Genomic DNA, 17,034 nt, shown 5'->3' with positions numbered 1-17,034 from the left:
CTGAAGCAGTGATATACGCCAGTGTTACAAAGCTGCAAATGTTTATAGGGGCACCTTATAAGCTATGCTGAAAGCAGTAAATAAAATAAAATTAAGGAATAAAAGTCTCTAGTGACTTCTTAGCTGTGTGACAAACTGCAAGGAATGCAGGGAACTGAGGTATTATGTGCATCTCCATTAGGAAACACAGCTGAAAACCTGCCTGATGCAAGCTTCCCCAGAGTTTTGCACTTGAATCTTGTGCCAAGAATATGCTGCCAAATAAGCTTCTCAACTCGCATTGCAGTTTATACCTGTCTGTTTTGCATCTCATAGCTTTTTATTTTGCGCAGCAGTGTAATGTCATACAGCATCATTTTGCAATTACTCTCATTATACAAAGCATGTAGTAATGATATCCATATCTATTCGTACCTGACCACAGCTTTTCAAAGATGTTTTGCATCTAGGTTTCACGTAGTTCTCGCACAGGAGAACTGTGTGCATGCATTTAAGAGTAATAATTCATCTTTTATAAGCATATTGTCATGGTGTTAGTTGGTATGAATTTCTGTCCTTAGAGAAAAATGCAGTTGTGCTACAGGGCATGCCCAGCTGTATTAAGGCTTGTGTTTTATTTTCTATGATATATTTCTTCAGATGTTAGGCCAGGGATTATTTTACATAATAATGTGATTATAATATTGGTATTGTTCAAAACAGTAAGTAAATAGTGATTAAAATATAGAAATATATAAATTAGGAGGATCTGTGTTTGAGTATATGAAGTCGTATGTAATTCTGCCAAATCAGGTTGTGTCATTCTAATATTTGACAGTTAATTACCAGATAATACTCATCTTGGGTTTTCTGTTTGCAGATTAAGAATGTGATCCACTTCACAGAGATGGTACGGAAACAGTCAAAGCACTTACGCAATAATAGTGAACGCAATAGAAAGACTCGTGAAGAAGTCTTATTGTATGTCTGAAAATGTTCCTGTAAAAATGGGTTAAAAAGTATTCAAATTCAATGTTTAATTATTAAAAGATCACTTAATTTTTTTAATATGTTTGCATCTAAATTCAATCTTGTGTGTGCAGTGTTTTTAAAGTAAGTGACATCAGTTGCAGGGAGTTTGCTGCCTTGAACAGTTCATGACATGAACCAGGTGCTTCAGATGTTTAACTGCCATGGTTGGTATGGCTTGGGAGGCCCAAATTATTCTTGTGATCTGTATAAGGAAAACAGGAACACAGGAATTCCATCTTTCCATGATCGTGTATGATCAGGCCATCGCTCAAGTAGTTTCTAGCAATATGGGCTTGTATTCAGAGCAGTTTGACTATATTGGTAGCAGTTAATAAGACATGGTGGCCACTTCGTGAAAAACAAGCCAACCCAAAATACTGAACACTTATTCTCTGAGTACACTTCTTTGTGTTCGATCTAAGAGATCTTGTGGAAAAAGACATTGCGTGGTGATGTCATGAAAGCAGTATCGCCATGAATGTAGTTGTAAGAATTTGAGTGAAAGTTGCATAACTCAACAACATTCTGACCTGTTCTGAATTAGTTTACTTTGCACTGTTAATTTTCTTTTAAGTGCTTTTTGTCTGTATTATTGGAGGCTGGAAAAAACCACCTCCTGTAGTAACTCTTTAATTAATCCTTAAGGTAACCTACTCTGAGTTTAGGAGCAATAATGTTGCATCATGGTCTTGTCTGGGATAACTGAAGGCTTTAAAGACACTGAATGAATTGTTTTGCAAAAATGAGATTGCTAGTTTTTAGTTAAATAGTTTGCGTTTTTTAATAGAAACTGAGTTTTGAAACAGCAAAGTCTGGATTTCTCAGCTGAATGTGCTGTGCAATAGATATTGTTGTAGCAGCATAGGTTTCTCTGCCAAAATCCTCTTCCTCTCCTCTTATGTGAGCAAATTTAGTATATGTGTGCCTATGTGTAGAGCTGCTGATCCATGCATGTTCAGTGGGTTTTACGTTCCCAAAGGATCTGCACATGCTCAGCAAATCTGATTCAACTATATTGCGCGTGCACTATCTAATGCTGCTGCTTTCGGAAAGTGCTTACCAATGAAATCACAGTCCCCTCTGCCCCTAAGAAATGGGGAAGCTGAGAGCTAGCAGTTACCAATGTGAGACCGAAGGGAAAGCAGGTGGCTGTAAAGTGGCTAGGAACCAGATTAAGTTGTTTGGCCAGTGGCCTTGGGGACACAGGCTGGGCATCCCTACTTTGAGTCATCTGACTTCCATGCTTGTAGGGAAATACTAATACACAGTTATCAACATCTGTCTTCATGACAACTGATCAAAAAGAGAAATCTTTCCGTTTGTTTGTGGAAGGAATCATTAGTATTCAGTGCCTGGTCATTGTCAGCAGAAATTTGATTACCTTTGCAAGCAAACTTCGCTTTTCTTAGAAAGAAACACAAAATCATAGAATCATAGAATGGTTTAGGTTGGAATGCACCTTAAAGATCATTGAGTTCCAACCCCCTGCCATAGGCAGGGACACCTCCCACTAGACCAGGTTGCCCAAGGCCACGTCCAGCCTGGCCTTGAACACCTCCAGGGATGGGGCCTCAATAACCTCTCTGGGCAACCTGTTCCAGCGCCTAACCACCCTCAAAGTGAAAAACTTCTTCCTAATATTTAATCTAAACCTGACCTCTTCCAGTTTAAAGCCATTCCCCTGTCCTATCACTCTACATGCCCTAGTAAAAAGTCCTTCCCCAGCTCTCCTGTAGGCCCCCTTTAGGTACTGGAAGGCCGCAATAAGATCTTCCTGGAGCCTTCTCTTCTCCAGGCTGAACAGCCCCAACTCTTTCAGCCTCTCCTCATAGGAGAGGTGCTCCAGCCCTCGGATCATCCTCGTGGCACTCCTCTGGGCCTCTGGCCCTCCTCCTCCAGCAGGTCCATGTCCTTCTTATGTTGGGGACTCCAGAGCTGGATGCAGTACTGCAGGTGGGGTCTCATGAGAGTGGAGTAGAGGGGCAGAATCACCTCCTTTGACCTGGTGGCCGCGCTTCTTCTGATGCAGCCCAGGATGCGCTTGGCCTTCTGGGCTGTGATCACACACTGCTGGCTCATGTTGAACTTCTTGTCAGTTAGCACACCCAGGTCCTTCTCCTCAGGGCTGCTCTCCAGCCATTCCCTGTACATTCAAATGATGTACATTCAAATGTACATTCAAATGATGTACATTTTCAACATCTGTGTGCATTAAAATTTAATTTAGTGGATAAGTGGTTTAAGCTTAAAATGTTGTTTCAGGAATGCATTTCAGTCCCAGTAAATAAAGTTAAATGTACTGATGAAGTCTCTTATAATTGAATACTCGGTTTTGTGAGCCTATGCGCTGTTCATCACAGGACTTGCATGAAAACTAAAACTGAATGAAGCCTCAACCTGTGAAGACAGGGTGGTGTGGAGGCTTCTTACTCCTGCTTTAGATTGGCTGCTGTGCCTGGGAACTGCAGGGGGTTCACCACAGCCTACTCATCGGGTACTTTCTAAATCCTTGTGCAGACCAAGTGGAAAACAGTGTGCGTACATTATGATTTCTTTCTTCTATTATCTTTTAAGTTTGATTGTGATCATTCCATTAAGATTTTTTTTCCCCTTTGTTTGCTTTTCTTCTCTTTTTTTTCTTATCTACAGATGTTGCTGCTGTGTACTCAGCATGTATGAACAGGCGTTTGCTTTGTTGTTGCACTGTTTCTTTCACTATTGAGTTTGTCGAGTTATGCTGCAGAATTGCGTAAGCTGGCAAATTAGTTGGTTTTATACACTGGTTTGGAGCTTTTATATGGCCAGAAGGAATAGGAAGCAGTTTCTCAAATTCCCAGCTAATGCTTTGAGCAGTCAGCAGGGACCTCATGTGAAGGAATTCATTTTCTTTCCCACTTTCCCATGTGCTTTCTTTTTTGGGCTGGCATCACTTTTAACTCGGCTAACTGAATGCTGGTTTGAGAAGATTGTTTTATCTCTGAAAAAGCCAATATGGAAATTCTGTTCAGATGTCAAAAATGATGATATTTCAGCAGGTATCTCCTCCCAGTCTTCTCTTAAAATTCCTTGGGGAAAAGAAAAGGTGATCCCCTAGAGTATAATGATGCACTGTAGCTGAGGTTTCTGTTGGAAGAAGAGTCCTCTGGTAAATCCAAATTTATTGAAAAAGGAAGGACTTCATGCCATATCTGCTTGTACAAATAGATGGCACAGCTTGACTGGTATCAAAAGCTTCCATAAGGTATAGTAATATTCCCGATTCCTGCACTCCTCTGCTATTCTGTTCTTCGGCTATTCTATTCATCTAGAGAGGGAATTTTAGTTAATACTGCTTTCATGCCAGGAACAAGTCTGAAGCCTAGGTAATGCTTGTGGGTGTGTACAGAGGGGGAGGATGCTCTTCTGCAAGAAGGTGGACCAGGGGGATCCCTGCTGAATGTCTTTGTGCCAGGTAGAGAGGGGAGACAACTTACTATTGCGGAAAGATGAGCAAAAATTTGTACAGCTCTGCAGGAATAGACATGGCAATAGTTGTGAAACATTTTTATAAAGTGGATCATACATTCATGTTTTCCTACTAGGTTAGAGAATATCCTATTGGTAGTTACTCAGATGTGCTTGGGCGTTTAGAAGCTGAATATTCCAGTTCCATAGTGATGTGAGAATGTGGGGGGAGCCTGCTTCTCTATGTAGTCTGGTGTAATTAATGTGATGGCTAAGGAGGGAGGAGCAATCCGGAATTCAGAGTTGTTTGGTGGAGACAGTCTGACTAAGTTTATACTGCTAAAAAGAGCAAGACCTGGGTGTGAGCTCAACCACTGCCGTGCTGATAGAGCCTATGGCTTAATTATTAGCAAGGTTTTCTGGCATGGTTTTGGTTCATGCTACCTAGTGCTCTCCTATGTCATACCTGGGGACTGTCTGAAGAATACTGTGCCAGGAACCAGTCCTTACATGTAGCATGAACATCACAGCACCAGGTTTGGCGGCCTGTGTAGCGCTATGAGGACATCACTAGCCTTTGCTAACTCAGAAACAGTTGTATGCCCTTAATCAACACGCTGGGGTGTGCACCACAGACCTCAGTTTCATGCTACAAAAACACAGCTTTGGGCTGTAGTTCAGCCTCACATTGTTTCAGATGCTTTTGACTGGGGGGGAACCTACAGATTAGGGACACCATATGGGGCATGGAGGAGACCCACTGTCAAGTGCTTTGGAATATGGATGTGGCGACTCTGTGTCACTTGGCTTTGAAGCCATAGAGTAGTCTCTGGCTTGTCAGCCTCCGTTTACTCTTTTGTTAGTAGAAGCTGTCAGGCTCATTCTGCTGGTAAACTCATCGACATGGGCCTCTCTTCCTTTTCTTGGAACCAGTACCTAGTAGACATGGGTAGGATGGTTCATTGTTTTAAACTGGTTCCACTGAAGAAGCTGGTTTTATCACGAGTCGTGTTTCTAGTACGTAGTGTCCAAATGACTGTGTACACAAATCAAGAAGCAGCTCAGCACTCTAAGATGAGGTTGAAAAAGTTAAAACACTGTAAAATGTGAGACAAATCCCATTGAAAAGAACTTTGAGAAATTGTATTTTGTCTGTTTGCATGTCTGGACGTAAGGTAATGTGTTGTGAAGGGGCTATGCACATAGCTCCATGCAGGATTTTATGTTTACACTTGCTATAATGTACTTCAGCAAATTCTGTTTGTGTTTTCACTGTGATCTCTGCTGTGGGTTTCATATTATGACTTAGCTCTTTGGTGACTCGAGATCCTAGAATCATAGAATCATTTAGGTTGGAAAAGACCCCTAAGAACTGACACTACTCTCTTAATTTCTCTGAGCAGTAAAGGTTTATGTCCAACTGAATTCTCTCTTTTTTTAAATGCTCTCCTGTTTCAGCATCGAGTTTTGTGTTTTATAGATCTTGTGCTTTCTGCTTATGTGTTGGAGGTGTTCCTTAGGTTTCTGGCAACGTACTGATTTTTTTTTTTTTTTTTTTTTTTTTTTTTTTTAATGACTGACTGACACATTGAATTTGGGAGCTTTGTGCAAGTATTTCCAAGTTCCCTTTCTTTTCGGGGAATTTGAGGAAGCCTGCATTTTCAGTTTGACTATTCAACATTGATCCATGAAGGTCGTAATCACTGTCTTTCTGATCATTTTTCCAGCTCTGCTCTGCCAGTGAGTTACCTGAGATCTAGTCAGGCTTTGTCAGCCTGACCTAATCAGCTCCTTCATCGCTTTTGTTCTGAGTGCCGAACTGCTTGTCCTGAACTCTTGTTCTGGCTATGTGGTGTCGAATATTGCTTGGGTATAGAAATGGAGAATAATGAATAAAGAAAAAACTCTATTTTTATATATTTGTGAGTATTTCTGGTTGCCTTATTTTTGGGAGCTGTTTTCTTCTTGATGACACTTGACTTCCCTGGGAGTTACTTGTTTTACCTTCAAGTATTTCTTTAATTTTTTCCTCCCACCTAACGTCCGTGATAGATTTCTTCATTGGTGGGAATTGAGGATACTTACCTTCCTGTTAGACGTCTGATTTAATTCCCTAGACATTCTTGCAGTATTTCTCTGTGGCCTCCCAGCTCTATGTAAACAGGGAGATGAGTCATAACTCCTTTGGCTTCATGGGAATAATATGTATCACTTCCACCCAGGCATTTTAGCATGTCTATGTTAGTTCTTGTTTGAAGTCCTTATTACTTACATATTAATTAAAGGTAGTAGATGAGGCTGTAAAAAAATAATGTTAAGGTTCACTTAAGTAAGTGAACGGAATTAAAGACACTTAAATCTTCCCTTACTTAAATTTGTTTTTCCGGTATGTTTTGGTTGGTTTGTTTGGTTGGTTTTTTTTTTTCTGTTTCCCCACTGCTTTGGGATTTAGCTCACTACACAGGTTGCTCACTAGGTGGAAATAATATTTTCACTGTATTTCTTTCGTTTTCTCTCATATTGTTGTCTCTTTATTCTGAGCAAATTTTCATCTGTAATTAATAATTTGTTTTATTTTGCTTTGCAAGTTATAGGTAATAATTTTGAAACCTCTAGGACAGTGTAAACATACTGTAGTCTCATGTAAATCACATGACTGTTCATGCTAATTGATAAAAACAATATGCTACAATCTAACAGAAGATACTACATAAAAATACTTATATATGAAGTATTTAACGTATGTAATTAAATATAACATCCCTTCCAACCTTAACCATTCTGTGTTATTAACATCTGTTTTAAAACTGATTAAGAGATCCTGGTGAACTATAAGAACTAATAAACTTTAAAATCCTGCATTTCTTTGTATAAAAATACAAATAGGTTTGTAAACCATACTGTCCAAGAAGTAGCCTAAAATCTTAGGTAGTAGATTTAGTTCATACTGTTATTTAGGCAAAGAACCACCATGAGCTTACATATTCTAATGATTTTTTCTTCATACAAAACATTCATACCTTTGCAACTATGGAATTCTGTAAAAGCAGATAAAAAAACTTATGTTAAGATTTTTAAATTGTATTAACCTGACATGTCTGACCTACAGTGTGACACAGTTTAATAAGTGGTGTACTAATATATTTGATTTTCTCCTTTGCAATTGGACAGGTAATTAATAGTTGGAGTACCTGGATTTTATCCTGTGAAGTAATTAGAGGCAGATAATGCGTATACTACAGAATACTTTGGGGCACATGGTGCAAGTATATTTCAGTCAGTCAGGATAGAATGAACGTCTTTGCGGCAGGCTTAGATGCTGCAGCCTGGCTGGCTCTTCTTCAAGGCACTGGAGTGCCTTTGAACCGTGCTTCCCACCTGGCTGGGCTCAGCCCTGTGTCTGCGGGCTGCGGTGCCCGGGCAGGCTGTGTCTAAGAACGTTTGAGTCACTCTGCAGGACCCAGTCGAGGCCAGTGCTGAGCCAGAGCTCAGAGAGACCCTTGGATCCTGGCAGATCTTGGGAAGAGGCATTCTTTGCATGGTTGTCTTCATTGCTCCTGATTTCCAGAAAAGCAGAACCAGCACATGAACAGGCTCTATGCACGTGCATATTGGATGTGGAGCACTTCATTGCGGCTCTGCTCTGTCAGGTAAAGAGAACTGTGGTGTTTTCACCTAGGACATCATTCCATCCACAGTCCAGAAACACACAGACATCACAGAGATTTCCCTTCTGAAAAAAAAAAAAAAAAAAAGAATAGATTTTCTCCCAAAGGGTTGTATAGTCAAGAGGTAGAAAAGGCTGCCTGGAAACTTTTTGAGATGCATGGATTTCATATGGGCTTCAGTGAGAGAACCTGGGAAATTCAAAGTCAGTCTAGGGAACTGGTAATGTGTGGTGCTGTCCTAATTTATTTTTAGTTTACTCTGTGTCTGCGGAGTTGTGTTCTCTTTGGATCTGCCGTTTGCGTGCTCGTGCACTCGCTCTCTCTCACATTCTCTCGCCACCACCCCCACCCTGAATGCTCTAACAAATTAATTTACTTACTGACCTTATCTTTGTATTTACTCTTATGCCTTCCTTCCTAAAGAAAGCATCATCCTTGTATAGACTGTAATGCCATCGCCTTTCCACTTTTATAAAGGCCTGTCTGAATCAAGGAACCATTATTTCAGAAATATGTGACTGGAGGGTGTATTAACCTTAAATTTCCTCTCTTCAGCACAGGTAAAGAAACTGTGTCTTCCTTTTCCCCTATGATGTATTTTTTTGGGGGGGGTCTTGCTTGTCTACATCAACTGCTTCACACAGAAGGGGTTATTCTCTATTGCTGACCTGGAATTAAGTGTCTGGGTACCACAATATTAAAATAGTTCTGGCAATTGAGTCTTAATCTCCAAAATATAGGAATGTCTTTCTCCTGCTCAAAGTTTTATTCTGTGTTACTCTTAAAATGTGTTGATTCCAACTTGACAGAGTATAAATCAAAGGAAGATCAAAATACAAAAAATTCTGTCAGGCCATTTAAGAACAGTAGGTCAGCTTTTGTTTTTCTTAAATCTTACCAGGTTCCTGCTTCAGTTTATTTTGTAACTGATTAATAGGAGGTGATAACTTCATGCTTTCTTAACAGTTTTAGATATAAAAGCTCATTTTTAGAATGACTGCTAGTAAAAGAGATTTATTGGGTGAGTAAAGAGTGTTTAAAGTCATCTCTAAGAAATCCACACCAGGAAAAACTAAAATTTAATGAATCTTGGAAATAGACGTAAAATCTTGGCAGCTAGGAGAATAAGGGGAGGGAGCCTGGGATGGTTTTGTATGTACAAGTATTCTGTCCACGTAGAGATCTAGAAAGTGCACAGCTACAAGGGGTGCAAGTAGTTGAGTGATACAATTGCTGCTTTAAACTTCTTCAAAGCACCTTAGGCGCTTCTGGAAAAAAATGGTTTCTGTGTAAATGAGTGGAGATTTCCTCCCCTCCCCGAGTGGTGAAAGCATTTCTATTCAAAATTGAATTTGTGTTGCATTCCATGAAAAACATCTCTAGAAATTTCTAAACGGTTTAGAATCAGGAATTGAAGGTAAATGGTATCTCCATGACTCTATTGCTCCGGAGAGATGCTTGCTTTTGGGTAATTTTGATGGGAGGGGGCAAAAGTGTATTTCATCTTTCTTTCTCTTACTTTTCACACCTGCAGTTATTCCTGGTTTGTATTAGGATCAAATTGCCTTTCAGTCATCAAGCATTCAGTTGTTATCTCACTTTAATATCTGTGTCTTCATTGCAGAAGATATGTAACTGCGGCAATGTAATGTTGTACTGAATGTTAAAAGAAAGTAGATGTAGTTAATCAAGATGTGACTTATAAAGGAGATTGGAGTTAACTTGCTTGGCTGGGTGGAGATAGAACCTACCTCTTCCTTGACATGTAAACAGGCAAGAAATCCCAGCAATAGACCTCTTTCCTCTCTGCAGTGAAGTTGTATCTGCTCACATCTTGAAGAACGTATAGGAAACTTTGTAGAGAGCCCATCTTTGGATTGCATATGAAAAAATAAGTTGTTTTCATGGCCTAATTTCTGTCAAAATTTAACCTTGCATATGTTGCAGGAATATCATTATGTAGTCATAATTAACACTAGTGAGTAGTCAGATTCTAAAACACCACACATATTCTACGTGCCAGCGTATATACCAGCATACCCTAGCAGCCTGATTTGATCCGGGTGATTTGCTTTAATTGTTTGAGAAACTATTAAGTATTCTTTCAAGGGATTTCAGTGAACTGTTTTCATAGTCCAGCTGACTCCAGAGTTTAAAAACAATGTTTGTTAGTGCATTTTTAACTAGCAGATTTGTAATGGTAGGGTTGGTTTAACATCTGGAAATCTTTGTCAGACATTTGTAAACACAGACAACTATTTATTTAAAGCCTGATGACCAGCTTGTTTATATAATCTCTATATTGGCCAGATGAAATACCAAGATGAGCCAGGAGCAGAGAAGGGAGTTAGCAAAGTTGCTTACATCCTACTTTGACAGAAATTTCATTGGCAGTAAATGGTTTCATTAATGGAAATGGTCTCAGCTGCCTTTTGTGGCCTTACACATTCTCCTTCTCTTGTGCAGCAGGTGTGTGTGTGTGTTAGGCTGGGTGATGAATCAGATGAAGGAGCTCATGTGGAACGAGACAAATCTTTGCTTTTTCCTCGGTTATTTTGACTTCAATCACACCCTGTCGTGCATTAATACGTGGCTGCACAAATACTTCTGTAGACGTGACGAAAAGGGAGCATGACCAGTTTTCTGGAGCAATGCTGACGCATGTCGGTCTGCAGTGTTTTTGAACTCCCACTTGAGATGGAGCAAGAGCAAGACTCTTTGCCTATATAATTTATTAGCAGTAGTATATACTGTTAAAAGGTAATGCAAGCTGGCGGAGATCATGTGCAAGAAGTAAAAGTAATTTTACAGCTGTGTTTTGAATGCTGTATTGAAACAAGTGTTTCTACCCTGGATGAAGAACTGATGTTGTTAGATGTCTTTGGCAGCAATATTTTTTGATTAACCATTAGCATAATTGTTATGGGTTACTTCTTTACCGATTGCTTTTCCATTCAGGATTTCCCCAGACACTAAAGAGAGACATTCAAATAAACTGATCTCTTCATTGCTTATAAACAATTATTTTGACAAACCATTCATTTTTAGAGTAATGACTAGATATTTTAAACATGGGTTAAAACTCAAAGTTTAAAAATACTAAAGAATATAAGCAAGATTTGTAAATTAGTATTTATATACCTGCCTAATCATCTGCTTTTAGGTTAATTCTTTATAGATCAGGGGTCTCCCTCCTTTCTCCTTCCCCGTCTTCATTTTCTGCAAACCTTGTCATCTCCAAAAGTGGTAGAGGAGACAAGATCTTAAATTAACAGATCTTTTAATTAGGAGGTGTTTGCCTCATTTAAGAGCTTTTGAATAGTTTGAAAGCTTAGATTCATTTTTGATTGATACATAATGGTGTTTGTAGTATAACTACATATATTCCTGTTACCAGCAACTTCGGGATAAATAACACGTACAAAATAAATCTCATAACATAAGAGCAGAGATAAATAATATATTTCCCCGGTGCTTGCATCATCACCTTAAAGAATGATTGGTTTGCATCTACATTACAGATTACGAAATAATAAAACTCACAATTTACCTAATCTGCAGTATTCATTTGGGTATCAGAGGAAATGTTTTTTATGCATGAGATGTGTATTTTTAACTTTTTGTTCATAGTTAAAATTAACTACAAAAATAAAAACCACTAATACTTGCTGTAGAAATGTCTGTTACAAAGGGCTAGCTAATTGGTTTTTTTTTTTTTTAGTTTTAACAGCTGTCATTTGTAGCAAATGAGAGTATTTGCCATGTACTTTGTCCCTGAGCATTTGTTTGCTTTCCCAGCTTTCCTTTTCTGAAAAACTGGGTTTTCTGAATAGTACGGCCAAACTTTTAGAAGTCTCCTGTTGAGGTAAATGTACAACAAGTCTATGTGTATAAGTTGTTTTACAGCTTATATTTGCATATACTATATGAAAAGGTCTTAGCAAATTTGAGGCTATAAAATGCATACATTGTATCCCTTTGGTGTCTAGAGTAGAAAACAAGCATCCAAGATCCAGAGATTTCTTTGTACCAAGGGTATGTGTTGCTTCACCAGACTGCAATGTCATTTGCAAATTCTCCCTTTGTTGTCAGTTCTGCCTTTCAGAGGCTTATGTTCACCAGGAAGCATGGTCATAACCTCAAGGCTTCAGCATTTTCATGAAAAAGAAGCTGGTTTAAAAATAAGTTCTGAGGAAGCTTAAAGTCCAGAGTTCCTACTTTATTGGCAAGAGTTGTATCTACAGCTAGTTAGGGAAAATTTTGACCCAGTCACCTATGTGTCTCTCTTTCACTATCCAAGCTTAAAAAGAGAATTGAACTGTGTGTCTATGGCTAATGGGACAACCAGGATGTTGCCCCGGGAGGTTGTGGAGGCCCCACTCCTGGAAGTGTTTAAGGCCAGGTTGGGTGAAGCTCTGAGCAACCTGGTCTGGTGGAAGGTGTCCCTGCCCACAGCAGGGGGGTTGGAACTAGATGATCTTTAAGGTCACTTCCAAACTAAACCATTCTATGATTCTGTGATGTTTCCGAGACCATCACCACCAAGAGCTGTGACTGATATTACTGATATGGCATTTCAGTTTTCATATACAGTGAACATGTATGTTAATGTATTAGAGGTATGTGAAGAGATTCAAGTAGTTTCATTAGAGTCAAATCACTTTGTCAGTCATTACTGACTGTCTTAAAGCTAAAAATCAGGCTGTTAGTCCTCTGTATTTCAAAGTTCAGATAGGCAAGTCCCTATATAACGGTATTAGAGGGCAGAATGAAATCCTCTGAAGCTGCCAGATGTTAGTGAGACTTAAACTCGCTAAGCTGAGAGAAGAATGCAGATGGAAAATCAGAGAGCAGAGCAGAAGCACGGAATCATTAGGGCTGGAAGGGATCTCAGGAAGTCTCTAGTCAAACCCTTGTGGACAAAGCAAGTCAACTATAGCAAATTGCTCAGGACTGTGGCCAGTTGTTTTTTTATTATCTCCATTAATAGAAACTCCATAACCTCTCTAGGCAACCTGCACCAGCGTTTAATCTCACAGTAAGAAAGTATTTTCTTACATTTAAGTTGAATTTCCTGTACTTTGGTTTCTGTCCATTGCCTCTCATCCTTTCTCTAGGCACAGTGGAGTATGATTCCATGTTCTTTACCCCATCAGATGTTTATACACATTGGCAAGATACCTCGTGAGCATTCTTTTCTCCAGGCTGAACACTCCCAGCACTCTCAGCTTCTCCTCATGTGCTCCAAACCTTTAATCATCTGTGAGGCCTTTTGCTGGAGTCTCTCCAATATGTCTTTCTCATACTGAGAAGCCCAGAACTGGACCTGGCAGTCCACCTCCTTTGACCTGCTGGCAACACATCTAAGGATGCCATTGGCCTTCTTTGCTGCAAGGGCGCATTGATAGCTCGTGTTCAACTTGGTGTCCACCAGGACCCTAAGGTCCTTTTCTCCACAGTAGCTTTCCAACCAGTCCACAGCATGTACTGGGTGCTTGGAATTATTTCTCCCCAGGTGCAAGACTTTGCATTTCCCTTTTTTTTTGAACTTCATGAGGTCTCTGTTAGCCTGTTTTCCAGCCGGTCAGTGGTCCCTCTGCTTGGTAGCACACCTATCTGATATGTTATTAACAGCTCGTCCAAGTTTTGTGTGTCTGTGAACTTGCTGAGGATGCACTTTTTCCCATCATTCGGGTCATTAATGAAGACAGTAAACGTTATTGACCCCTGTATCAGCCCCTACTAAGTGACTGGCATCCAGCTGGACTTCGTGCTGCTGTTCATAACCTTTTGGGGCAGGTAGTCCGGTCACTTTTCATTGCACCTCGCAATCTACTTATCTGGTCCATATTTCAGCAGTTTGCCTATACATATGTGTAAGGTGTTGAAAGCCTTGCTAAAATTGAGATAAATGTCATCTGCTCTCCCTTCATCCACTGAGCCAGTCATCTTGTTGTAGAAGGCTGTCAGGTCAGTCAGGCATGATTTCCCCTTCCTATATCCATGCTGATTTCACCTTCTTGTCCTTCAGGATTTCTTCCATCACCTACTCAGGGACTGGCCTGTAGTCCCTGGGATCTTCCTTGTTGAAGATAGGAGTGGCATTTACTTCCTTCCAGTCCTCAGAAACCTCCCCCTACTGCCATGACCTTTCAAAGATAACGTACCCTTAGTAAACATTAAAAATAGCATTTGTACCATTTAAATTCTGTTTCCTTGCCCTTTTAGAGGTGAAATTACATTGTTGTTACATAGCTGTGAATTGCTACTTTTCAGATGCTGTCATCAATGATAAAATAGTTTTCAGTGTTAAAACAGCAGTTTTACACTGCTTTGTGGGTTTCTTTAAATAATTCCTGTAAGTTAACTTTGTTGAATATTGTTCTTATGCTTATATTAGGGAAAGTGCAGCACATATTGCACAAGTTGAAAATGCTTCATGGAATAAAATGCACTTTAAGATCCAGTTTTGTTTCTATAATACAAACATTTTTAGTCAACTTTGTTTTCTGTAATAGCATCATATTATTTTTATCCTATTTTTTTAGCTTGTTATTTACTTACAAAGATATTAATGCATTGATCAGTGCAGGTAATGTAATGTTTTGTAAGGTTTTTGGAGTGGATGGAATTTCTCTTGCATCTTGTTTTGAGAATTCATTTATTCCTTTGTCTGCAGTTAGTGTCATAAATAGAATTTCGTGCTCTGCCATTATTTTATTAACTCCTTTAATATTGTTCCTGACTCTTTACCTAATGCTTGCTGATGCTGAGGAGAGTTTTGTCTATGACTAATAAGGTAATTGGTTCACGTTCTTCGTACAACATTCTAAAAAATATTTGTGGACTTACTTGGTCTACTCTGAGCCACCATTTACCAGTTGAAACATGTCTTAATTTTTCTATGTGATCGTACTGGTATTGGGAAGCTACAAGCATAGCATTATTGATGGAAATACATTCTTTCGGGTTTTCTCATTGGTACGTAATGCATCAATGTTTTTTCAGGGATTGTGTAACAATAAATGAGCCCTTTTCTCCACTGATTTTTTTTTTCCATTTCCATCTTTACAGAGCCAGAATAAAAGTGTAATGTATTTTTTTCAAATTTAAAAACAAAACAGAAATTAAAAAACAAACAAACCAAATAAAATGTAATCTTAGTGAAAACATCTTGCTGCATTGTGGAAATCTAAAAAGTAATGAAATTCTTTTCCTTAAGTTAGAAAAAAATATGATAAGACTTGTAATCTGCAAGTAAACCATGTATGTATCTTTGAAGGGCCAGATGGACAGCTTTTGCACTGTTGATCTCATATTTAAAATCTCTGCTCTTATTTAAAATGTATTCTGTTTCTCGCTATTTCAGTTAAGATGATTTCCAAACAACAATCAAAGGAGACACAGAGTATTCTTTAAGTTTGTAGTCAGACTGCATTAAGCCTCTACGGGTGCTTAGAAAGCAGTGATCTAAAAATTGACTTACTGTAGCTTGACAAATCACTGTCTGACATTTGAGTGCACGCAACGTCCACCTGCAGACTTCTAGCCTACCTGCTCAACAGCAAATGCCAGGGGAAGACCACTTCAGTCAGGCTGAAAGGAACTGAGGTGAGCCAGGTTGCAACACCTGGGTCAGCGTGGGGAAGAGCACACCTGTAGTGACCATGACCCAGCTGATACGTAATAAATTGATTTGGGTCTCAACCCTGACTACTTGCCAGCTTCGGATTTTGTTCTGTGCGGAAGGACAGCAGTGGTGCCAAAGAATCGGAACAGTTTTGCGCTGCTGCTCTTGGACAAGTGGATGAACAGCTGTCAAAGTGCACAAGCGTTAGTAGTGGTAGTGAAGGCGTATTGGTGGCAGGGTGTATACTGTTTTGGTAAGCTGCATGTTCTGGATGCTAGAGGACGGAGGAAGTGCATCCAGTTTTAAGATGTACCCAGAAGCTGTCTTTTAAGGGTTCTGAGCTGGTGCTCAGAACCAGTAACATGGTGACAATAATCCTGGTATTCTATCTATTCCTGACAACAAGATAGTGCAAAACTGAGTTACACAGCAGCTGTTTGAGGGATGGGCCTCCTACTCTTAAGTGCAGGCTTCATTTTCTATGGAGTGATAAAGTATTTTGAAAGTACAAATACAAGAAAAATGTTAATTAGTTTTTCCTTTCTGTTTCTTTCAGGACTCCTCCAGGATGATTTCAAGCAGGTATAAAAGGTACGAGATCTTTGTACAGAACATATTTATTTACATATTTGGTTCTGCCAGAAGTAAAGTTGATTAAATGGGTGTTTGTAGTAGAGGCTATCATACTGCTACTGTAGATATATAGCCTGATTTAGGGGTAAGGACCTGAGAGATACAGCAAACTTATCCAAACCCCTCTATTATGTTCCAATTTTAAAATAAATTCAGCTAGTATTTTGCTGGGTTCTTACTAGTGCAGAACAGTTTCCCATGCAAATGTCGTAACTTGACAACACACTACCTAGGAGCTAGTAGTTTCACAGTTAATTTATGAACCACCATCTTCTGAAGTTTAATACAGGAAGATAATTTTGTTGTTTTCCACAGTAATATTGAAAGAAATTTCTATGGTTTTGTCATACTACTGTCTCAGTTGTAGAGGATGCTGCCCACATATAGCATGTCCTGTTTGTTATTTGTCTGTGAGCCAAATGTTATCCTGGTCATTACTGAAGTTCTTCAATCAGAAAAATATTTCAGAAGCTCTTGATGCACCTGACCAGTGAGTGAAATTTTTCCCCATGTGGGATTAATATTAACACAGCTATCACAATTACTAGGAAAGTGTAATGGTAACATGGGGTCTAAATATGTGACCTGAAGCAAGGCATTTGTGTAAACATATTTTTATTTGATACGTGAATGTATTCTCTTTTAGAT

General features: G+C 39.2%; 1 protein-coding gene across 1 annotated transcript in view; it reads left to right on the top strand.

Moving 5' to 3' along the window:
- PAWR (pro-apoptotic WT1 regulator) overlaps window positions 1–17,034 on the top strand; it is a gene marked incomplete at its 3' end in the record, with an annotated part of 79,049 nt that overhangs the window by 47,106 nt on the left and 14,909 nt on the right. The window contains exon 3 of the mRNA XM_082499262.1: window positions 16,310–16,344. Coding sequence (XP_082355388.1) covers window positions 16,310–16,344 — 35 coding nt within the window. The remainder of the gene's footprint in view (window positions 1–16,309; window positions 16,345–17,034) is intronic.

Source organism: Vanellus vanellus (assembly GCF_965231255.1).
Source record: "Vanellus vanellus genome assembly, chromosome: 1".
NCBI lineage: Eukaryota > Metazoa > Chordata > Aves > Charadriiformes > Charadriidae > Vanellus > Vanellus vanellus.
The sequence above is the reverse complement of the archived record's forward strand: the minus strand, read 5'-3'. Positions and strand labels throughout refer to the sequence as shown.